At 44.7% G+C, this 25,229-nt stretch overlaps 1 protein-coding gene across 1 annotated transcript; it reads right to left on the reverse strand.

Moving 5' to 3' along the window:
* Positions 1-1,102: 1,102 nt before the first annotated feature.
* On the reverse strand, positions 1,103-25,129 carry sh3gl2a (SH3 domain containing GRB2 like 2a, endophilin A1). The gene is made up of 10 exons (XM_076148004.1): positions 25,019-25,129; positions 4,913-4,981; positions 4,642-4,714; positions 4,395-4,538; positions 3,985-4,118; positions 3,720-3,878; positions 3,500-3,603; positions 3,153-3,268; positions 2,732-2,743; positions 1,103-1,623 (listed from the first exon to the last, which is right to left on the reverse strand). The coding sequence occupies exons 1-10, from the start codon at positions 25,109-25,111 to the stop codon at positions 1,427-1,429; spliced, it is 1,101 nt and encodes a 366-aa protein (XP_076004119.1). The 5' UTR covers positions 25,112-25,129; the 3' UTR covers positions 1,103-1,426.
* Positions 25,130-25,229: the final 100 nt, after the last annotated feature.

The raw sequence follows: 25,229 nt of genomic DNA on the forward strand, positions 1-25,229 counted from the left end.
GATTTTTGTAGATCCTGTTTTGCACTGCAATTTCTTACATATTGTTTTTAAATCAGTTTGATAGTTTTTGTTTTCTGGAATCCACAAAGCAAAAAATGAGATTGTTAAGGGTGATTTTAAGAGTTATCTGATTTGCATACATACTTGTTATATCTCAATGGAAACATATCATCAGCGTCCACGTCGCCAGGAAGAAAGGAAGGGGGATCTTTGTTGTCTTGTTGCATATTGCGGACGACTATCTCATTGTTTTCTACCTGCTTGGAGCCGCTTGCGAGCTCCTTCGCCCTCGTCACGTTGGACAGGTCAGCTGTCGCCGTATAACGACGGCTCAGACACGTCGACGGTGTAAAATACTGTCAGACCGACGGGGAATCTAACGCAACAAAAACAAAACAGCCGCACTGCAGAAAGAAAAAGACCTAATAGATATGATATCACAATACATCCACCATTTTTCACAAGTAGTTCCATGTTGCTGATAAAATACGTGTTGCATGATTGAAACGTCTGCACGGAGTTTCTCTGACATAACTTCAAACAGGTTAAACTTCACACTTTTTTGTTTTGTTTTTGCAAATGACATCATCACTTCACTAACCACTGGTTCAAATATGTCAAATACATCAGAATACAATTTGTCCCTTTGTGATAAAAACACCAAAGCAGATCTTTCCGCTGCCTTTAAATCGGGTTGTTGCAGTGTAACTTTGGTTTCTAAGTCACGCACAAGCTGTCACACACATTATTGGTTTATTCAGAAAAACAAACATGTTATATGTTGGTTTTTGTTATTTATGAAATGAATCCGTCGACACTTTTTGTTAAAATTTTTCCGAGACTTTTTTTTTTTAAGAGCAGGACGCGGACGTTTTCTCAAGAAACGGCCTGAGATGCAATAAGAGAACAAACGTTTAAAAGAGGAATATTGGAACGAAACAAGGCAGCTACACGTTTTTTGATACGATAAAACATTTGAAAACATGCTTGACCTAAAAGTTTCTAACAAACATGAAGCACGTGGAGAGAGAGAGAGAGAGAGAGAGAGAGAGAGAGAGAGAGGGAGGAGAGAGAGAAGAAGGTTCTATCTAGACGTCCACAGTGTGAAGCTGAAAAGTGTTGTGACAGACCGACAGCAACATGAACGGCGACAGAAAGAGAGAAAATGACTACAGGAGTCTGAAGGAACCTCCAAAGCAACAACATCACTTCTACTTGAAGTTTGTTTTCACACTCAGGTGGTGCATAATTTAATCATCTTCATCAATCTCATTCATATCTTCATTTTTGTTGTTGCTGATTATACTCCTTTAAGCGGAGCAAAAGGTGGCTGACAGGGTTATTTAGGGAGGAAGGTTGTTGGCCATTGGGGGGAACTGAGGGGCCAGGACGCGTTTGCACCGCAGCTGTACGTGATGCTGGGTGACTAGTGAGGCAGCGCCACCAGGATCTCCACGTAGTTGATGGGGAAGAAGCCGGAGTTGCCGTGCAACATGCCTTCGTACCAGTTTTCGTCGATCTTATTGGTCAGGGTGATGATGTCACCTTCTTTGAAGCCTAGCTCGCCCTCGTTCTCCGGGTCGAAGTCATAGACCGCGCGACAGCACGGCTGGTCCATGGGAGCTGGACAACCCAAGAGATTGGAGAGGGAGAGTTAGACAGGAAGTGCAGTGCACTGTGAGAGGTACGCACGTGGTTCTCAAGCTGTGGTGCGAGTACTACCGGAGTGACACCAGAAGAAGAGAATATTAAGAGATAAGAGAAATATTTGCATATTCAGTTATTGTGGCAAATTATTCACAAATGAAATAGGTTTGACTTAACAATTTTGAGTTCTGGTTTGCTCACAAGTGGTACTTGGTTCAAGATTGAGAACCACTGATCTACACACTACAGATTAGAGACGTAATGATAGAGAGAATCATATCTCTGAGGAAGGCTCACCTGGAGACCTGGCTGAAAGGGGAGAGAGACAGAGAGTGAGAGAGTGTGTGTGAGAGAGAGAGAATGAAGAGACAGAAAACATGTATATCAGTTGTTGGAAAAAAACACTATTATAGTCAACAAAAAAAAAAGAAAACTGGGTAAACCGATAACACACAGAGACGGACAGAAGAGAAAGCAGGTGTTAGAAACAAAACCTGCACCGCAGACAAAAACAGACCCAAAAAAAACAGACACACAAGTGTAACGCATTGAAAAAAGGGGTAAAAGAAAGAGAGGGAGAGAGAGGGAGAGAGACATCCCCTCCATTTTCACTCTTTCTCACCTGGGGATCTTGCTGCAAAGGGGAAAGGAGAGAAGAAGCAAAGGTGAAAGAAGGGCAGCAGCGTTTGTGTCTTAAAAACATTTGTTAGATGGATTAAGTGGGAGATGAAAGTTGATGGATGAATATGGATCAGCAGATGAGCAGATGAAGTGAAAGTAAAGAGAAGGCAAGCTGAGAAAAAGGATGGAAAAGAGTCAAAGGGAAAGAAACCGACAGGAGGAAACAGAAAGAGCAAATGCTTTCCCTGCTGCCGCTGGTTCAGTATGCGGACAGCACTTGTTGTTTCTGATGTTTGTCGTGGTTCGGAACAATTTGAGGCTCAACCGAGCAGGTTATGGTTCTGATTATCACACACAGGTCAAAGGGAAGATGGTGAATAACAAACAAACAAACAAACAGGAGTGATGGCAGTGATGGAGGAGATAGTAAGCTGTATCTCTCCAGGATTCACTTTAGTCTCACCTGGGGACCTTGCTGCAAAGAGGACAAAGACGGAGAACAGCACAGGTAAAGGGGGAAGAGAAAGCAGCAGAGGAGTCGTTCAGTGTTTGTAGTCAAAGCAAAAGGCAGAAAATGAAAGAATATGAAAGCGATGGAGCACACAGGACGGAGAAACGTGAAGAGACAAAGGGTACGTTTGACCCGAGCTCACCTGGAGACCTGGCGCCTGCAAGAACAACACAGAAATCATAGAGGGGGAAAGAGAAGAGCGCAATGAAAGATCTGGTGAGGATTAAGGAAAAGAAAAGCATCAGGTTAAACAAACATTGTATCATGAACGTCTGGTCCAGAAACTATGCTACCACATCCGTGAGCGACCGCAGAACGCAGAGGCTGTAGGTTCTGGACCAGAGCCCACGATGTTCTGTATGGTGGAGCTCACCTGGGGAGCGAGCGCCGTGGATGCCTCCGTTGTGGTTCTCGCTGATGGTGAGTTCCAGGGAGGTGCGAGGTTTGGGGAGGAACTCTTTCCTCGGTTTGCCGGAGGCGTCCCTTATCCTGCGGAGAGGAAACCAGGGCAACAAATGAGCGAGACGAGGAACGAAGTGTTTGGCTGCTGATGGTGGAACGACTTCAAAGGTTCTTCAGCAGTTTCTGTCTCATGTGTTGGTGATTTTAGCTCAGTGAAAGGATAACAGAGTAAATAATTACAAGAGGGCATGAAAACTCAACCTCAAACTTCAGTAGTAGTTAATTAAAGCCCCTTCAAGTTGAAACCTTTGGACTCACCGCTCGTCGATCTTGCTGGAGAGCTGTGTGAGGATCTCAGTAGCACGACTGTGATATTCCACCTGAGCGTGGACCAGAGCGGACAGCTGGCTCACCTGCTCGATCTGTGGACAGACAACACAGAAGACAAGCCGGCCCCAAGGTTATATCAGAACCTACCAGGTGGATCGTCCCCTCCCCCCCGTTACCATGGAGCCCATTCAGGTATGTGATGTCTTACGTCGCTCTCCAGCAGGTTGAACATGCTCTGCTCGGCGATCTCTTTGGAGTCGTCGAATTTCTCCAGCGCCTGCTTGATCTCGTCGTCCATCACCTTGCCCTGACGTTTCTTTTTATAGTCAAAGTCCAGACGGCGACCCTCCATTTTCTTCAGGTGATGCTGCCAAAGAGGAGAAAACGAAAAGTGTTATGATCACGAAAGGACATTACTGTGATCACTCCTGCATCTTCTTCAAAATGAGCTTGGCGTGTGAACAGATTTGTACCTGAATCTCCTTCAGGTCTTTGTCGTGGATGTTCTGCATTGGATCGATGAAGTTCTGCTTGACCTCCATGTCCAAAGCATCTTTCACCTCCCCCAGCTCACGCATGGCCTCCCCGGCATCAATCAGAGCCAGGCCTGGAGGAAACGCATTAAGAACACATTAGTAACATACAGCTCAGTGTCAGCGTAAGAAATGGTTCCTCTGTAAATCACACAGCCCAATTTATGAGCTGTGATATGAGTTTGGATGCAGATATTTCTCTATTGAACTAAAAAGCAAAAGCAAACTTGAGGCTCATATCTTTTTCATAACGCGGCATCCTTGAGGGAATAAAGCTCTGCCGCTTGCTCTTGTGAAGCCAATAAAAAGCCTTCAGAGATGATTCAACATGAACACGCCAGGCGTCTCACCGAAGTTTGATTCCTCTCCGAGCTCCCTGCCAAACCTCTGCATGGACTCTCCCAGGCCGGTCTCAGCCTGTGTGTAGCCCGGCCCCTTCTCCTGACCCCGCATCCGGGACATGGAGTTCATCATGCTCATCTTGGCTCTGGTAGCTGAAAAAGAGTCAAAAAAGGATTGTTTTTATTTCACGCAAAGAGTTTTTCATGGTTTCTAAACGATCTGAATGCTGATGCACAGCTGGCCTGCATGTGGCACCTGGGTTAGGCTGCAGATACTCATTGGTCTTGGTCAAGATGTCCATCACTGCCCTGGTGGTGGTGTCCACCTTCTGCACAACACAATGTCAAAGAAAGGGGAGAATATAGAACATTATAGAGTGTCGGTTCAAATACCGTGTGAAGAAAAAGAGAGACGTACAACAGCAATGACACTCTATGGATCTATAGACTTGATGTGTTGAAAGAGAACATTTATGGTTTTTGGTAGCCGTGGTTGCTATCTACATGTACACATGAAGAGTTCTTGCCTTTTCCATGTCAGTGAAGTCTTCATCGAGCTTCGTTCCTTCTGCACCTCCCACTTTCTCACTCACTTTCTGCAAAAGAACAAAAAGAAGACAATTTATGTAATATGGTATATTTATAGTATGTTTACGGTTCAGTGAGTGCAGCAGAGGTGGAGAGCGATCAGCAACACTCCGTGCTAAAAACAAAAATATCTCTGCCGAGGCCGAACATTCCTTAAAGAAATAGTTCTTGCTCCCATGATAAAGAGAAGGAAGCTGCTATAATGTGTCAAAAAGAAAGGGGTCTTTAAAAATGTAAAGATCTCACACCTATTATGGGATATATGATATTATTTTGAAAATAATCCTGCAAAATCCCACTTTCTTGGAAAATCTGAATTCCTGTAAATTCCACCTCTGCACAAAATATCCCAGCTTCTTTCCCGAAACCTTCCACCACGTTTCAAATCAAATCCTGCTTATGACCAAATAAAAACACCCAAACTGCAGGAATAATAACTAGCTGCCAACAAGGTACAAAGAAAACGAAGCAGTCAAACTATTTACCTACACGACTATTGGTGCCCCGTCTGCACTTAAACTGAATGTCATGTGTGATCATTGTACGTTTAAATTCTCTGCTGGCTGTAAAGCAAATGGCCCCATGGGGATAATACAGCTGACCTTGACCTACGTGAGTCCTACTTAGTGCTGAATTAAGCATTCTGGGAAATTTAGTAGGTGAGGCGACCGTCTGCACCCTCATCAGGTCATAACTCCTCCAAAGAACAACCCGGTACCACGTCACCTTAATTGTCGCGCTTTTCAAAGACAAGCTCGCTGAAACCATAATGACGCACATTGAACCTCACCTCCCTCCCTGTTGACACAAGCCATTACAGATAATAATGTCAACTTAGTATAAGAGCTCTTTACTTCTGTGCCAACGGTCGCAAATGCAATAAATCTGCCATGGGTGTGTAATTAAACGGTGTTTGTTATATCGTGGTCGCACACACACATGGCAGCGTTGTGCAAATACAAGCATATGCAAACATTTGTGTACATATTCTTATACACAAACACCTTCTCTCTCATTTCTCTAGGCAAACACTTGTGTGGCTTCAGGTATGGCACCATTCCACATGCAAACACAGACAAGAGAGTCAAACTGGATTCATCTTTACGGGAACAACGCCTTTGGGGCTCCATCCCTGTGTGTGTGTGTGTGATATCTTCCAGCTATAGCCTGTGATGTAACCGCGTGCTGCTCTGGAGTGGGGGGGGGGGGCGGCGCAATCTGACACAACCAGGCCAGACAGAGGGGGGGGGGGGGGGGGGCGAGGCTACGAAGGCAGAGGTCAGCAAAAAAACATGAGAGAGAGAGAGAGAGAGAGAGAGAAAGAGAGAGAGAGAGAGAGAGAGTGTGTGTAATGAAAGTGGGGCTCATTTTTCCAAGAGCTTAAACACAGAGGAGTGATGTGCGACCCAGAGGGCAGAGGGGACACAAGCTCGCTGCAGCAGTTTATAGGATTTCTGAGGAACGATGCCGCGTGAGTCACCTCAGTCAAGTCTTCACTGATCCCTGGTGTGAAACGACGCAATAACTTGACAAACACAAACACACAGAGAGAGAGAGAGAGAGAGAGAGAGAGAGAGAGAGAGAGAGAGAGAGAGAGAGAGAGAGAGAGAGAGAGAGAGAGAGAGAGAGAGAGAGAGAGAGTGAGTGTGAAGTCTTACAATGACTGGTATTTCCTGTCATTAGTTTCCCCACATGTCCCTACAATGTCCTCAAATCCTCCTTGGGTTGGTTGCCATGGAGACAGGCACCTGTCCGGCTCAGGATTATCAGGTGTTCTTCATGTGTTTGTGGCTTTGCAACTCCCATTAATTTCTCTCACCACCCCTCTGCAGATCCGATCCCTCAAACCTGCCGACGAGAGGAAGGAAAGAGGGCCGGGGTTTTCTGCTCTTCATCCCGGCCACATTAACATAACTGCCCGATTGTCAGATGTTATTTTATTTGATAGTACGAAAAGCGTGTGTGTGCCAGTTTCCTCACATTTTGTTGATCTGAGCCCTGACAGAAGAGAAGCAAACGCAAAACTTGCATGATTTGGCTGCGGGCGATGTACACAACCTCAAAATGAGTTTGTTTCCAAAGTGTTTCGTGACAAAAACACAAACACGCCATTTAGAATTCAAACTGATTTTAAGGATCTTTTTTGGAATCCACTTAAAAACAAAAAGCAAAATGGATAAGACGACAATGAAACTGAGCATGTTAGTATGTATCTTAATGCATAATGAAATAAAATAATTATTGTTTTAAGGTTTGATTGTCAATGTAAACGTTTCCCTGTAGTTCAACTCCCCATTCAAGTTAGAAGCACACACAGAGTGGAGTGCTTACACGACTCCTGATGGGCACGTGCAGTACACAAAAACATGCAAAGTCTCTCCCTCTCTTTATATCAACATATGCAGAGTATTTGTGCGTGTGTTTTCTTTTGTGTGTGTGTGTGTGTGTATTTGGTATATCCTTGGTAATGAGGGAGAAAAGCGAGGAGAGTGAGAGACCGAGCGGGGCGACAGAATCAGCACAAGTCTGTTATTTCTGCGCGTTAAATGGATGAAAAACAACTCGGCGCCTGCAGGGAGCGAGTGTACCGTGCAAGCTGCTTGGCGAGGGAGGAGCCAGGCCAGTGAATTCAAATGAGAGCAAAGCTGTGCACGGCGGTGCTGCTGCTACTGCTGCAGGTTCAGCCCCGACACATCCACAGAGGAGAGCGGCCGTCGTGTTCCTGCTGAGGAGACGACGTTGGTGTAGTGATGGACAGGGGAATGAACACAGGCTCACACACACACACACACTCAGCAAAACTGAAGGACGAAGCAGCCATTATCCATCTGACCGGTGACAAACAGATTCTCCGGTTATTCCTGTTGTAAATCTGCTCTCCTCAGTGATTTACTACACATTACTTTATATGTAAACACACACCTAACAGCCAGGAAATCAGCATTATAAAACACCCACAGGATGCTGTCAATGTCAAAGTGCTTCCAGACATAATTGTGTTGAGGTCTCTTTCTCACTGTAATCAACAATCAACAACCTCCCTCACCATCTTTTAGCTCCTCCATTCCTCTGTCTCCTCTCTGCAGGGGAAGGACAAGACAAGGTGACCGAGGCAGCAGTACAGCAGCTCTGAAGCAAACCTCACGCCGACAAGTAAATAAATACGCAGTTGGCCTTCTGGGAATACGGGCAGCGACGTTGATATGTAACGCGTGACGTCAAAAGGTTTCTCCAGTTTGTGTCCGATCTGCTCCAGACACTGTAATCTACAGGGGGAAACTGAGGGGCTTTAGGGTCAAATCTAATCAGAGCACATTAAATACATGAATAACAGGGAGCAGAAAATAGCTCAAAGCACCACAGGGTGTCCTCGCTCCCTGTCCCCAAACCAGACAAGGGTCAAACAGCAGCGTGTGTCCTGAAACGCTCCCACTCATCTTCCTAAGGCTTCACATGGGCAGAAACCACAATATACACAGCCAAATCATTTCAAGACCGACCTGAGAATGTTCACAAAAATGAGGGCGGTGATCCATAGAAAATAATTGATTTGAATTGAAGACTGCGTAACTGATCACAGCAGCAGCAGTTTGATCAATGATGGGAATAGTAACAATAAGGGATGGAATTTAATACCATGGAGGAGAAGAAAGGAGACGGTGGCTGCAATCGCTACCATTGATTGAACATCTAAACATCAATTTGAAGCACGGCCTTGCTGAGATTTGGGCATTGATCCAATTTTTCTAGATTTTGTATATTCCTGTTGTCATGAAGTAAATCTTTACCTTTGCCACAAAATCAATCATCTGCTGGCCTATTTTTTTTGTAAACAGAATGACTCAGACAGATGAGCGAAGACGCTGGAGCGAGACACAATCAGCTAACGCCATTATCTGCCCTGTGGAGACAAAGTTCCTGGCTGAAGCCAAATTCATAAAAGCGTCTATCTGAGATGACTTTGAAACAGAGGATTAGATAACAACACATGATCAATACTGTGAAACTACCCAGAGGTGGTGCTGTCTGACCCAAAACCTCACAAATGCAGGAATAAAAATTAAAAAACACATTAATCCACTTCTACTCGCCCTTTTGTAGCACTGCTGAACCCACTGAGTGAAAACAGACATTTTTAAGCCCACTACCTATGACATTACACCACAAAATAAGGGGAACAAAAACATCAGAAGACACATCAGCCTCTGTAAACTTCACTCACAACAATACTGAGCTTCAGCTTCGGGTACAATACCGGTCACATGGCTCCCAATGTGAAACCACGAGCCGGATGTGTGCTCTCTCCCCCCTCCCCCCCTTCCCTCCCACGCCTCTCCGGTCTAATCCTGGCCCCTGCTTTAAATACGGCCAGGCAGGCGAGGGGATTAAAGGCGACAGGAGCGATTAGTGAGGCTATTAGGAGGACAGACCGGCTGCTGGACAATACCAGGAGGATCCTACAGTCCTCCTGACAGCGTTTCAACGTCCCTCTCCTCAGCGGTGCCCACCTGCTCCTCCCTGAGATGTCCCCCTCCCCCCCCCTTCCAGTTGAGTTATCTCCATCATAAGCGCTGTTGTTCCATCCAAGCTTTCAATCTCTTACCCTTCAATAGTTTAACACACTATGACTTAGACGGGGACATATGGTCACTCGTCTCCAGACCACATTCATGACACACTGAGGCCAGAGTCAATAGAGCGTAAGACACATAACACATAAGTGACATATGCACTGAAGTAGCCAGATGATGTTTTTAACTCATGGCACAGATTACTGCTTTATTTCCATCTTCTGTCTTCCTCCCTCCCTCCTACTCTTCTCTCTCTCATCCCCTCCAAATGTTTTCATGTCCTTCAAAGTCTCTGTGACTTTGTGGATTCCTCCTGCAACACTGCAGCAGGTCACACTTTACTGCCCGCCTGTGACTGAATGCTACCAACACTTGTTTTTCACCTTAACTGTCATCCACACTGCTGCAGTTAAACTCTGATCTCAGATACGGAGGTGTCCTCAGACTTTGATCCAGACGGATATAGCTGTGTACACACACACGTAATACCTTCTTTAAAAGCAAATCTGTAATCCCACAGGCTCGTCCCACAACAGATTTGTGCCACCAAGGAATCATTCACGTGTTGATGACCGACTTCTGATTGAACTACAGTGATTTCGGGATGAAATAATCCCACAAATCATCAGGTGACAATCCATCAATGTGCACCTGGTTGTGTTATTTTACAAGACCAGAGAGACTCACTCTGCAGGACAAAGGCACAAATGAAAGTGGTGTCCTGACATGACTGCTAAAAAATGTAATCCACTCAACACCCCGGCCTCCAGTCCAGCCGGCTGAACACGTACCCAGACAGCACTGGGTGGCAGCATCGGGCGCCTGGTCAGCCACGGTTCTTTACTGACCACTATCCTCCCTGTGGCCTGTGGCTGTTATAATCTGATTTGTAAGCATTTGCATGGCTCTTATGTAACAGCGGGGATGAGTCTGTAGCAGGGGAGACGTATCCACACTCCAACCATCCGTGCATCCTCTCAAAAAAACACCGGGGAGGGAAAGCAGCTGGCACTGCGTGCGAGTTGTGTGTGTGTGGAAATGTGCCAGAGCCGTTGAGCATTGGGATGTGCTGGATGATGACACAAAGAGAATGATGCAGAGCCTGAATGATGGCAAGTTTGAACTCAGCCGTACAACGGGAATAAAGATGACAAATACCAACGTGTTACATGAGAACATAGCTAAGAGCATTTTGGTTGGATTGTGTAAATAATTCTTGCATTTTTGCTTCCATGTTCCAGAAATCCCTTTGTTGAAGATGTGTTAAATTACGTGTTACATTATCTCATAATACTCCTCCCTCTCTGTCCATTTCCTTTGTGGAATCTTCTTTTTCCTGCGTCTCTTCTACAATAACATCAATCCTCTCTGAGCTTCACCTTTACATCACAGATGCGTCTCCTGCAGTGTTACACCACTGTGCTAAGCTGCTAATTGCCTTCTCATTAACACTGCGGTTGATGAAATCCAAGGTTTGTTTCCAACCACAGCAAAATAAAAAAATAGGTAAAATGTTTAATAAATGTATTTGGCTTTCCACATTTGACATATTTATAGTCTTACATTCTCAGTTTGAACCAGAGATAAAAACTAAACAGAGAAATAGCATTTGACCTTGTCTCTACCCATTGATGCAGAGCCCTTGAGCAACCAAGCAAAGCCTTCAGCTATTCCACTGGAGTGTATCAGTGGCCAGGAGGGAGGATCCTGGTTGCACTGGGACACACTCCAGTGAAGGACACATTTCACTTTAAAACTAAATAGTGAAAAATAGCCGCATAAAAACACTCAGACATTGGAGACGGAGATGAATCTGACCCCAAACAACGATTCTATGTTTAAATGATGCTTCATCCTCACAGCCAGTGACTCACCATCCACTCGAACACACAACACTCACTTAAGGCACAACCCACTCATCAGCTACACACACATACATGCAGCTTTAAACAACAACACACTTGCTCTCTAACTCTGTGTACATGATTAGCACTCTGAGATTTACATTTCAAAGGCGTGTGTGTCTCGCAGAAGGGATAATGATGGCACTTTAAGGCCTGTGGAGGTCTCGACTTTTATATAAAATAACTGCAGTGGAAAACATGAATTACAGCCATACAGGCAGTTAATAATGTTATGTTTAAGTTCTGACAGTAAAGCACGGCCGAGATGCATCCAAGGCTGAATTTAAGACTGCTGCCATTAGTCTGTGTGTGTGTGTCTGTGCGTGTGTCTGCACATCAATTATCCTTAAGATTATAGTCTGCCTGCTTTTCAAAACACACCTCTGTACATTCTATCTGCTGCTGCAGTGCCAATCATTACAATCCTCTCCTACTTCAGCTTTAAAGGGCGACTCCACTCATTTTAATACGTTACAATCATTTTAACTGTATTAAGCCTTGTAACCCTGGTGATGTCATAGGGGTCAGTTTCCCTGACTCTTTAATTAGCGTCACTGTCTGCTATGCACCAAAATGCACCAAAGCATTTTTTGTTGTTTTTATACGATACACACGACAGGAATATTTCTAGAGATACGTTAGAGAGAGCAGGTGAGCGGCCGATACATGGAGACACACACACACACACACACACACACACACACACACACACACACGAGCTAAGCATCAGCCGCCGCCAGCCAGTTAGCTCGACATGAAACCGGACAGAAGAGATTATGAAACTCAGATTAGTTCACTCTGCAGCTGCTGCTTGTGGAGTTACTGTGTGAAATGCTTCTAATTGGCTTTCTATTTTGTTTCAGTCCCTCCGGTCGGGGGTTGGGGTGGGGAGGCCCTCGACTGGAGCTCCCTGGTTGATGTATGACCTTTTACACAATCGGAGCTCTCCTTTCTCTCACACACACACACGACAGAAACACTAAGGTTGGATCTGATGTCCTGGGTTAGTTCTGACCACCGGTGCAGCAATTCCATTAATGTGGCCCCTGTCCGGTCATATACCTGTAAAATCTGCCCCATGATCCAGATTTCTTCACGAATTAAAGGAGATTAAATTGGTTCTTCTGGTTTTAAGTAATAATGTTAGAAAATAAAACATGGATGGAAACCTAACCTCCTTCTCAGAGTTCATAACAACCCACCTGAGACACACGTTTCTCTGTTCTCCATCAGATGTCAGGACAATTACACGCCGCACTTGGCCGTTCATCAGCCAGAGTGCCCCATGAAATTATGAAACACCGGCTGAAAATGCAGCTCTGGAGTGATTTAATTACGATCCTCATTAGCTCTGTTTAATCTTTGACCACTGAAGCGGCGCTAAGTCAGTGTAGTAATACTCAGATAATTATACAGGTTAAAGACGTGAATACAGGCCCGGGTCACTTCTTAGTGATTAAGCTGGTTATAGGTACAGCAAGAGGTGGAAGTGACAGAGGGGGGAGAATGCGTTTGGTTCAGCTTCTTTTGGCTTCGAGACAGGACAGTTGGGATGCAAACAAACGAGGAGAGAGCATTTAGATTAAGATATACAGGGAGAGACAGTAAAGGAATATTACATGGAAAGTAAAGTGTGTACTGAGAAATATGAGAGATGAAACTAAGACAGACCCTCATTGTTACAATACTGTGAATTGTCCATCCCATTGCATCACATCACATCACGTCCATCCATCCATCCACCCATCCATCCATCCATCCATCCATCCATCCACCCATCCATCCACCCATCCACCCATCCATCCATCCATCCACCCATCCATCCATCCATCCATCCATCCATCCACCCATCCATCCACCCATCCATCCATCCACCCATCCACCCATCCATCCATCCACCCATCCATCCATCCATCCATCCACCCATCCATCCATCCACCCATCCATCCATCCATCCATCCATCCATCCATCTATCCATTAGTTGTACACATCTGGGTCAAGCAAAGCAGCTGACTCAACTAAACACCAGCGTATTATATTGGTTGATTATATTTCATTACTACAAGCCTAGGATTTAATGTTGAAATTACAAAAAACATTGATATAAATACATTCTATTCACGTGCAAACTCTCGTGTGGGTAAAACAGTAGTAAGGATGCTACACTGTATGTGTCTATGCATAATGACGTCATAAGATGGAATATAGAGTTGACATGTTGGAGAGAAGATAAGGAGGTAGGATAGATAAGAGGGACAAAGGAGGAGGAGGAGCAGAGCAGTAGCCAGTGTGTCAGAGCGTATAGCACACCGTGTTTCTCTGCAGGCGAGCAGAGATACAGCAGAACGCAGATCCTGTCACAATCCACCAGCGTGGTACAGACGGTGCCTGTGGTGTGTGAACGCTGAGCAGATTCCAACAGATTAACAACACACCAACACTGTCAGCGAATCATACATCAGGCTGAAACCACGCGGGGGAAAAAACTGAACAATTATAACTGTGGCTGAAGATCAATGACTTTGACTTGGAACTTCTAATTGAACAGTCCGGCCGCAGCAGCAGAATAATGGATCTGGGATGAAACAAGCTGCAGTGCATTAACCCAAAAATCGATACGGCAGCGAAAACAGATTCTTCATCCTTCCTGAGAGGAACAAATACTACCAGTGACTCTCAATCACACAGCGCAACAGCGATGCCTCTCCAAAACAAACAATAATACAACATTCAGCTCCTGACATGATCTACAAAATATGAGTAAATTGAAAACCCCCAGTAGAACAACATCTTGTGTATTTGATATTGACTCTGTGCGATTCAAGACTGGTCTGCTTTGATTACATTTCCTGTCTGTATGGAAGGTCAGGACAAGGAATGTAATGACACCCAGACTATCGATGGCCACTGAAGAAGCACAACCATACACAGCTGAGGAATAATAATAACATATAGTTCATATAATCGTTTGGAAGATTGTTACTTATTGGTGTTTTGTATCAAAAAATAATTATCTTTCGGCTGTAGAATAACAAACAGCTGTAGATTCAATCCCAAAGGTTTACAAAAACAGCAAACCACGGCGCTCCAGCATCTAATTCAGTCATTCCATCTCAGAATTATTTAGAACAACAAGACAGAAATCTGTACTTCAAAAGTTGTAGGAGATAAAGGTGAGATAAAGGTTACAGTTAAAAGATTTACAACGCACTTATGCATTCAGAGTCAAATTCTAAAAAGTCAAGCCGAGTCAATAATGTATGGATTTAACCCCATACAAACCAAGTGATGGCTCGCTTGCACGTTTACGGCGCCTCAAATCAACTTCCCAGCCACACTGTATTGAACGCTCAGTGTGATTTGCTAAATGGAATCAGGAGGATTCAGACCCCAGTGAGTCTGCATATATTAATCTTTCTGACTGATTACAGCAGAGGTGATATCAGCGGGTGAATGTTATCGCATGTGTAGCTTAACAGGCACTGGGCTAAAAATATACTTTCCTACAGTGTGTGGATAAATTGTAGAAATAATTATATTGCGCCATTGTGCTTTTCCAAACAACAAGTCTACAGAATAATGAAGCGACGTGTTTACACAAAACAGCAGCATGATTGGATAATGCACAGGTCAGCTGCACTACGACTGAGGTGATTATGAGACATAATAGAAGACCTGTTTGTGCTTAAACGTGACCCGTTTGCACTTTTAAAAAACACAGCATATGCATGTACGCTCTAACATGGCAAAATACACGAGTCAGCGCTGCATGTGCATACTAAGCAGCAGCAGCAGCAGCTAGGAGAGAGAGTGAGGGAGAATGAGCAAGGGAGAGGGAGGGAGGGAGGGAGGGAGAGAGAGCGAGCGAGAGAGAGAGAGAGAGAGAGAGAGAGAGAGAGAGAGAGTCTTGCATAGTCAAGAAGTACATTTCCCTCCCCAGTCTCTTTGTTAATCTTTCTAACTTTGCACCATTTTACCTTTTGTGGTCCGCTGTATTTTCTATATGCAACAAAATGTAAAATCTGTCCCCATGATTTATTTTTTAGACATCTGTGATCACAAATTGCAGCAATTTATTTTCTCCATTAATCACAACTTCTACACACACAGTTTAAATAGATCTACATGGCAAAACACAAACAATAAATTCTTATAACAACCTTTCATTTCAATTTCAGAGACATTAGCACTCTATTGATCATCTTAAGTTAATGTTTGGTAGTTTAGACACAAATTTAGCTAGATCTTTTGGTAAAACAATGTTTACAAAGGAGACTAGCCTGCACCCTTCACACCCAGCTGACCTCTTCTTCACTCTCCTTTATGTAATATGTAACATAAGAAAGAGCAACAAAACGTTAACGTCTGTCATTTCCCACTCCTTTGCCTTTAACGTGTTTCTTCATTGTTGGAACAAATCGTGCAGTACCAACTTTTAAATGAAGCGAAATGAAATGAAACATCACCATTTATTCACTTCTGTATTATGATGCAATCCATGGCACAATGGGCTTCAGGAGCAGCCACAGACGCACCAGTTTGCTCTACCACAAACACATTTCTCTGCTTCCTCACACACGTTTTTGATAATATTTGCAAATTATGCCAGCAAAAATGCGATAAACTGGTAAAATATGCAGCACAGACATAGAAGCATTTTGTTGAATTTGCATAAAGCCCAGTAATTGTGGAAGTGTGGAAAAACTGATGGGACTGAGATGTAAATTTCAATGAGAAGTGATGATGATGATGATGACTATGCTTCAATATGCCACAATAATGAGCATCAGTCATAGAAGGGCACGATGATAGACTGCATGAAAATGAAATACTAGAAGTGAATCTTGAATATAGTGAATCTCTGTCCTGTCACTTGGTGCTTTGGCTTTACATTAACATTATGATTAACGCTGCAGTGACTCATGCACCAATATGATGCAAAGTCACTGTGCTTTGATTAATCAGAGTATAATCCTTGGCAAGCTGTTCAGTCTCAGCTCTGAGGTTGGTACAGTGACGGCACAGGCATGTGTGCTTGTGCTCTTTCTATGCGCCCATGGATCCATCAAAGCGCTCTGGCAGAACTGAGAGGTGCTTTATGAAATGATTAACATGTCTGACAGACAGCACTGAGTCACCACTCAGTCGACAGAACATCAAGTATCAAGTAGAAGCAATGTGATATAAGATTCCAACACATCTACAGTTGATATTCTCAAATGTAAACACTAATTTCTTTAAGATTCAATTTAGAGATAAGACAAATGAGCCTGGATATGAGATCACTGACAACTGAAGATACTCAATTCCTGCCCTGGCCTTTAAAATGAAACCACACATGTCAAACACACCAAGCTGGAGTGTTTGCTGTGCATCTCTGGCAGCGATCACCCCCCTCATTACTTTGTTCTTTCATGATCTAAATTTGGCATCGCACAGGCGGCCACGACGGTACAGCTGTCTGAAAGCTCAGCCTCCTGCCCTCATTCCCAACATCCTCTTCTTCCCTCCTTGGTAGGAGTTACCATCACTTCCTCCTCTGATATCCCCTCACATCTTCTTTCACACTTCATCCTCTCCATTCGATGGTCTTTCTCTTCCTCCGTTCCTTCTTTTTTGTCCACATTGTTCCCGTGCAAACTTCTCCATTCTTCAAAAAAATTATTCAAAATCAGCACGTGCTCTTTCTCCATTTCATCTCACAAATGCACATGTGTGTGTGTACATGTTGTGTATAAAGGATTTCATTACTATATTGTATTAACGAAGCAAAGCATTGTGAGTCTCTTCTTCTGAATGACAGTTGGGACCAGCGACCCGGTTCCTGACCTTTAGATTAATGACCCATAACCACCAGTGAACGCACGACTTATCAGTGACCGTATGCCTTACCAAGGTCGGCAGGGACGTAAAAACACGCTCATACTGGCAAATTAGATGGCATTGTCCTAAATTATATCCACACTATGTCTATAATGATAACAGCAGGCAATAACACACACAGTGAATAGGTTGTTGTTAGAGTTTACTGTGGGCTTCAAGGTTAAGGATGTGTGTAATAATGCTGTGACCTGAATGTCCCCATACAGCAGTGTGTGTGTGTGTGTGTGTGTGTGAGAGATTTAAATTTAGTCTTATAATTGTTTGCGGTTATTTCTATAACGAATCGATTAACTGTCAGCCTTAATGGCAACATATCAATCATATCACATTGTCCTCAGCATAAATACACTAAAATGCATATTTTAAAGGTAAAGTGCCAAACTTTTACCTAATGCTTCATCACTGTGCCTCACTGTGCCTCCCTTTTTCCAGCTTTAAGTCTTTAAGTTTATCTCTACTGCAGTAGCTGATGCCCAGAATATATAATACAACAGTCCTGAATAAAACATTAACCTCAGCCTGAATATTGATGCAGAGGAGCGAGAGAGGCCAAAAGACTCTGATAAACACCGATCCTCTTCATATCCAACAGCAGAAAAACATCCCAGGGAATGAATCAGCAGCACATCGCGCGCTAATGTTGCTTTTATTCAGCCATCTTTCCTCTTTGACACATCACTTAGTTTCTGATGAGGCCCTGTAATAAGTCTTCCTCGCCTTCGTCTTCCTCTCATTCAGAATGTGCCCAAAGCGACTGACAAGAGGAAAATCTAAAAATAGCGCAGGTACAGGCAACGTCCCTCCGTCATTAACCTCCAGAACAAAGCTGACGTCAAAACACAGAGCTGCACAGTTCACTTCTCAGCCCTCTGGCTTGTACACGTCTGTCACGGCTGACGTTGTTCACAGAGCTCATATTATTCCCCAGCTACTCCATGATTTCAGACAAACTGTTAGATTTGCTATATGACATTGTTTATAGAATCCTAACGATTCTTTATGAGGGAAGAGTAAGACTGTGCACAGGCCTCCATAGCAACGTGTTTGGATCCAGGTATTAGCAGCTATGGCTATCTCTCAAACAGATCTTCATTCTTCACCATTTGTCACCATTAGGAATTAATGAAACCACATTTCCTCAAATATCTAAGCGAGATGAAACTGCACTTGTCTTAGAGCTGGAGGATAAAGTGACACCCACGTAGAATGTAACAGGGTTTTTTTTTGCCGTAGGTTTTTGAGCCCGGAGGATGGATGACAAGAGAAAGTGCAGCGTAACGGAGCCAGTGTGAGGGCTGGAAATGAATCAGGACACAGAGGACGGAGAGTTCACTGCTGCAGGTGCTGGACTGATGGAATCCATGCAGTGTACATCACTTTAACTGCTTTACTGAGCCACACCAGTGGGTTCACGTATGAGCGCCCCGTCACATGATAGACAGTGTGTGAAGCTGCTGCTGCTACCGGGAGCTGAATACATTCCATGGGAAGGCATGGGATTGACACAAATATGTCATTTTTAAGGGAAAGATGCCAGCATTTCAAGTGTAATCATTTCAGTGCCTTTGTTTAAGGCACTGAAAATGACTCCTGTGTGTTTGTAGGTATATCAGTATTCATCGCCATCACTATTATATTACATCAAAGGCAACTGCACTTGATATCCCAAATCTGGTCCACTAAAACTCTTCATGAATATCAAAGCGAGTGCAATGCCATTCATTTCTCATTATCAACTGACATTGATTGACCCGTCACTAATATTTGTGTACTTTACAAAGAATGAATGGAGGAAATCATCCTTATCCCTTCTTCCTTTGCTTTGCTCTCTTTCCTCCTTCCCTCCCCATCTGTCATCTCCCAGCTGGATCTGTACGCTGCACTGCAGTAGGCCCAGTGAGGATCTAGGCTGGATGAGTCACTCGCCCCACAATCTGCTGCCCTAAAGCCCTGCAGGCTCCAGGCTCCAGTCTCATCCAAGGACCACACTGCTGTCCACAGACAAGCACGGAAGTACAGCTTATACATGCAAAAACACACACACACACACACATGCCACAAACACACACACACACACACACACACACACACACACACACACACACACACACACACACACACACACACACACACACACACACACACACACACACACAAACACACTACCTGCACTCCTGCTGGAATTGTTTCTATATATAGCCACACACAGTTCTATGTAAACATTAAATCAAACACACCAAAGCATAATATCCATCCTCAGAACTTCTGGTTGGATGTCGCATGTTAGTCACGCACGACTTTATAGTTAAATACACAAACATCCTGGCTCTTTCTGCAAGGCGTCATGTTTCATAAAACAATTAAACGCCACTGCAGCAGTATAGTCGTGATTCAATGTAAACAAACAACTTACTCACACTAATAAGGTCTCAATGCCTCCACCAATCGTTGGATTAACAGCAAATTTGGAGATATAGTTTGATTACTTCCACTTTTGCAGAATCTCCACCATTGGTGTTATTTGCATAATAGAGTGACTCTTCAAACATTCATTGTGGGTTTTAACAAGCGGAGTGACGGAGGAGGGTGACATGCTGCAAACGTCTTAGAATTCAGAATAATAAGGCGCACAGACACACACAACCACACACACATGAAGGCATAACTGGTACATTGAAATCCACTTTTCAGTATCATGGAACATTGAGAGGGTGAAGCTCCATCAGACTGGCCCATATCACGTTGTTACACTTGAACATGACACTGAAATGAGATGGTTTCCTTTCACAAGTTACAATATTACACACAATACTACTGCAGCCTGGAGGAGTTGAGTGTGTTAGCATTCAGCACACACACTGGAGAAAATGTGATCATTGCTTCTCCAAACCTCTCCTGCCAATTGCTTAAGGACAAGAATTTCAGCAGCAATCCGGCTCTGGTTTGCAATATCTGCCAATCTTTGGGAAATGATTTGTTTTCCTCAAGATCTCCAGAAGATTACATCATCTTCTTCACTGACTAACATGGCAGCATTGGTCTTCAAGCTATGCAGAGATTTCACGTGCTAAGATGCGATTTTAGGTAAATCCTGGAGTGTATTTAAAAGGTGGAATTAGATTCAAACTAAAATGGCTTCAGACTCATTTGTGACTAATCACTCCTCGGACATCGACATCAACCAAAAAAAATCACCATCTGGGAAAGCAGAAAGGACAAAATTCCAAAATCCTTCTCTCCCTCTCTCTCTCCTCTCTCTTGAGCTTTTCTTGTCATCCTGTTTATCTCCTCTTTCTCTTCCTGCTGGCAGTGCACTCCTCCTCTTCACTCCATTAAGAGGGGAATAGACCCTCTGCAGCCCAAAATAGGTCTAAACTAAGACGACAAGCGTGCCGGCAACCATCAGGCATTCAGGGATCCACCCCTGAGATTTACTACATCACTACCTTCATTCACACACACACTGCAAACCGCACAGTCACAGTGACACTCTACTGGGGAACAGTCAGCATGAAGGTAACATGTGTTCCTACATGAATCATTTGACACAGAGGAGGAGATGATGTCATAATCACCACAAACAAATTATAGACAATTATAGAAATGCTAACGGGAGAAACTAAAGGTGTCATTTCCACAGCGGGGCGATGTTAGTTTAGTCTGAATAAACAAACAAAGGGAATCATTTTGTAATTTAGTAAAGTGGCAAATGGCTGATGTAGTAGAAAATATCAACACATTTTAAAAGCAATTTCCGGCGCTCCCGCTTGGTTTTTACCCTTCACGCGCTGCGATTTACTTTATTTAAAATGGCACCTGGTATAAATGCACCACGTTGAGCCCCAATGTCCTTGTGTGAGGGAGAGAGACATGCTCGCCGTGTGCAACGCAGGAAGACACGACTCTGTGTGTAGGCAATAAATTACTCAACGTCGTGTCTGTGAGAGAAGGTGAAGTCGAAGTTGCCAGTGTGTATGTGCGATGAATAACAAGCCAGTCGCTCTGGTATTTTGCGTTTTTTGTGAGCCGTTCTCTCCGTGGCGTCCCACTCCATAAAGCCCTGGATGCACAGGAATGGGATGTGGGAACTTTCCAAGTCGCCATTTCTAATTTTAGATCTTACAGTGTCATGGTGGATATGGAGCCTAAACACTGCAATCATCTGCCGTGCTGATCCAAGTCACGACACTGAAAGACAAACAAGTGAACATTTATTGTGTAATAAATGACATCACTGCATGTGCCGATTCCCTCAACTTCTATCCGATTCTTTTAAATCCCTCCACCCATCCCTTAAGCTCCTGGTCTTGTGTTTCTGTGGGGCTGCTGCTTCATCACGGTTGAATAGTGAGTGTTGGGTGGTGTGTGTGTGTCAGTGTGTGTGTGGGGGGAAGCCAGATTGCAGGGTTAGTGCCTGTGTGAGCCCAGGCCTGGATTACAAGGCTGTGGCACGGGAACAGAGGGTCGGAGAGAGCCTCAGCCGTCTGCCATTGGGAGTCTGGGGAAGAGGGAACAGTGTGTGGTAATGTGTGTGTAGGGTGTGTGGAGTAGAATACTGGGGGACAGACAGCAGGAGACAGTGATGGCACGGAACCGGCGGGGAATGAAGCAGACTTATGCAGGATAAATGTAATCTATAGTTTGAGATGCATCGGCACATGCTAACATGTGCTTATTTACACATGGAAATGCCCATAAGCAGCCCAACAACACACACATTTGTGAGGCCGGGGGAGAGAAGAGAACAAAGTGTCCACAAGAAACGGCGTCTCCACAGATTCCTCTGCTAGAAGGTGACAATAGACTCATCACACCAAAGTCACACAAACTGTTCAGCAATCTAACGCCTCTAGTCTCTGCTGTTTACTTCTATATTAATCATATGAGTAAAGACAGAGTGTGTAGCAGCAAACACAGACCTTTTGTACTCAATTTTAGATTTTTGGGGGTTTGTTTCAATCTTTCAACTAAATTTTAATCTTCCAAATTCCTTCAATTGCAGGTACAAGCCTCTTAAATGATAAATTGGCATTAAATATACAGCAAAGATCCACATATCTGCAAAGCAGACATGAACAACAACACGACACTGTACACAGTGTAAACCGGCACACACACTTCGCGTCCTCACTGACGGCTTCGTTATTGGAGCTAAACGTACAATTAACTTTGACCTTCACCATATTATTAGTGTCGCAATCGAATCAATCAATTGAATCGCAGAAAATTAAACTTATAAAGATGAGGAAGGACGCAAAAGAGTAACGTGTAGAAGCTGCAGATATGGAGACAACAATACTGAGAGGAGGGAAATTGGGGGTGTGTGTGTGTGTGTGTGTGTGTGTGTGTGTGTGTGACTCAGCCCAGCTTTGGGGCTCCTGCTGTGTGGGGCCTGGAAGCTTGACTGTCACTGTGACTCACTGCCACACAGGGCCCAGCAGCCTCTCTGGACCCCCTGCAGCTCAGGGCCGCCACTAAAAATAATAAAAGCATCACCGCCTGCCCCCTGAGTCAGCGGTGGTTAGTGGCAACGATCTGTCCACACCTCTAACCATCACCCAGCCATGTTGGAGCGCTGACCAACCAACGCCACCAACCCCATGACATCTCAACTTAATGATGATGTCTGCGCCTTTGGAATAACACCAGGAATGATTCATGAGCTGGGATAGGAGGGATAGGAGGGATGGGAGGGATGGGAGGGATGGGTGGGATGGGTGGGATAATGGGTGCTGGAGCAGGAATGTTTGATGCATTGTGTGTAACTTAAATTATTGATTCACGTGACCAACAAAGACCGATGCTGTAGGTGGATCACTGCTCGATCATGCGGTCGGCACAGTGTGTGTATGTGTTTGTGTGTGTTTAGAGGGCGCTCAGGTCATGGTTGCGTGAGATTGCCAGTATATCGGAGCGGATTTCCGCCGAGGTGCACTTAACGATTGCGTAACACGGAGCCCTTTGGAGTTTGCCGCTGCGCTTTCAGAAACGCCGATCCAAACCTCTGCTGCAGGGTTTGGTGCCAACACACAACCGCGCGAACATGCGCACCCGTTTAGTTTTAACAGCGGACGGTGCGGAATGTCATCTGAAGGGTATTTAGACATGCAATCACCCACGACATCCGCTATCACGCCACCTGCTTTTAAAGCGACGGATACACCGAGGGCAGACGCAGAATTATTTATTAGTATTCCCATCATGCGCCAAAAATAACGACACGAATAACAGCGCAGCGTAGAGCAGAAGGGGGGGAAACTCCAATGGCGCATTGCTGCACCGCGCCAGACTACAGTTCAGCACCGGGACAGCGGCATAACACGGGGCGAGTTAACGGCACTGATCTCACCGATGTAGCGGTCGTATTATGACGTATCGGTGAAGCGTGAGTAATCTATTAACCGATTAACGCGAAACAAAAGCTGGATCCCCCCCTCTCCCCCCCAGCCCCCCACACACACACACAACGCCGAGTCACCATCGCTGTCCATATATCGTTGTGACACATCAGCGGCTCTTACCTGAGTGGCTTTGTGGAATTGCTTCTTTAGCCCCGCTACAGACATGGTCGCTACAACGCTGATTCTAGTGTTTGGAAAAAGGGGGGAAGAATCAAAATGGAGTGATTACTGCGTGGAAGGAGCGTGGAGGAAATCTCGGTCCTGTAAAGAGTGTTGATCGTGGAGCCGAGGTTCACCTCTAATATCTACGATATACACGTAACCGGAGGGATCTCCTGTGAGGAAGGGGCCGAGTGAAAGCCCCGATCAGGCTATTGGACGCCGGGGCCACATGTCCAAAACGGTGCTGACGTCGCAGCCAGCTCCGGTTTAAAGCAGCCGCCGCCTCAGTATAGCCAAGGCTGTGGAGTCCGGGCTCAGAGGGGAGATTTGGGGGGTATTTCTAATGAAAAACACGCCAAGGATGTGGCAGCATGTGTGAGAATAACGCTGATAAGAGTAGCAAAGCAATGCCTTACACACACAGAGACACACGAACACACACACAACACTCAAGCATATCGTGCAGGGAAGCACACAAACACACTAGTAACAAATACGATGTGAAATCGGGGAGATCTTCTGTCAATACAAGTACGCTCTGTCAACATAACAGTACGACTTGGATTAACAGAAGAGAAACGTGATCTCCTCCATTCCCGCCCCGCTACTCAGATTGCTTCGTGTTTGTGTGTGTGTGAGTGTTTTCAGCACCACCACATGTGAAGCACCGTGGACAGCGCCCATCCACGGGGACACACGCCGGATCTGCTGTCAATGCCAGAGTGATCACGTGAACAAGTCACTGCACAAGTCAGAGAACAACACCGGGTTCACGTATGCAAGATGATGAACGCGTGGGAAACACACGCATTTGTTTGTAAATTAACAGTGAGAATGTGCATGTACACACAAGTGACTCCCCCCATGCTACATGCACCTACTGGATGTGTAACAAAGAGAAACATCAAAGAGACTTTAAGCATTATTTTGTTTGCAGCTCTCAGCCTTTTGAGACTTCAAAACATTTACACGTGTGTGATCTTAAAGGCCTCCATATTTCCCCACGTTAGTTCATAAACCCTTGCCTCAAAGTCCATCAAGTCATCATCCTTGATTGAGCAACGTGCACGCAATCACATATAATCACTGTCCAAATACTTCCAATTAAAGTTGAAGGAGTAACCTGCACACATTTGTTAGCCTGGCAGCAGCGCCTCCACGCCAGACGGCAGGGTGATGGTGGCACGACTACTTGGGCAGACATCCAGAGCCTCATCTCCCATATGGCCACGATAACAGCTCTGCAATGAAGAGTGACAGCCATCAAACTCTCCCCATCTGTGGGAATGAGGTCATAATATATGTTGTGCAGAGAATAGAGTGTATTTACATGG

The sequence above is a fragment of the Genypterus blacodes genome, unplaced genomic scaffold, assembly GCF_046128005.1.
Source record: "Genypterus blacodes isolate CSIRO-AG114 ecotype Tasmania unplaced genomic scaffold, CSIRO-AGI_Gbla_v1 ptg000039l_1, whole genome shotgun sequence".
NCBI classification, from domain to species: Eukaryota; Metazoa; Chordata; class Actinopteri; order Ophidiiformes; family Ophidiidae; genus Genypterus; species Genypterus blacodes.

What these genes read in the sequence shown, in the direction of transcription:
- sh3gl2a (XM_076148004.1), bottom strand. Translation starts at nt 25,111, where the DNA reads ATGAGGCTCTGGATGTCTGCCCAAGTAGTCGTGCCACCATCACCCTGC. An exon ending in AAGACCTGAAGGAGATTCAG is followed by an intron (nt 3,879 to 3,984) that starts GTACAAATCTGT and finishes CCTCTTTGGCAG; the next exon opens with CATCACCTGAAGAAAATGGA. An exon ending in TCCAGCAAGATCGACGAGCG is followed by an intron (nt 3,269 to 3,499) that starts GTGAGTCCAAAG and finishes TCCTCTCCGCAG; the next exon opens with GATAAGGGACGCCTCCGGCA.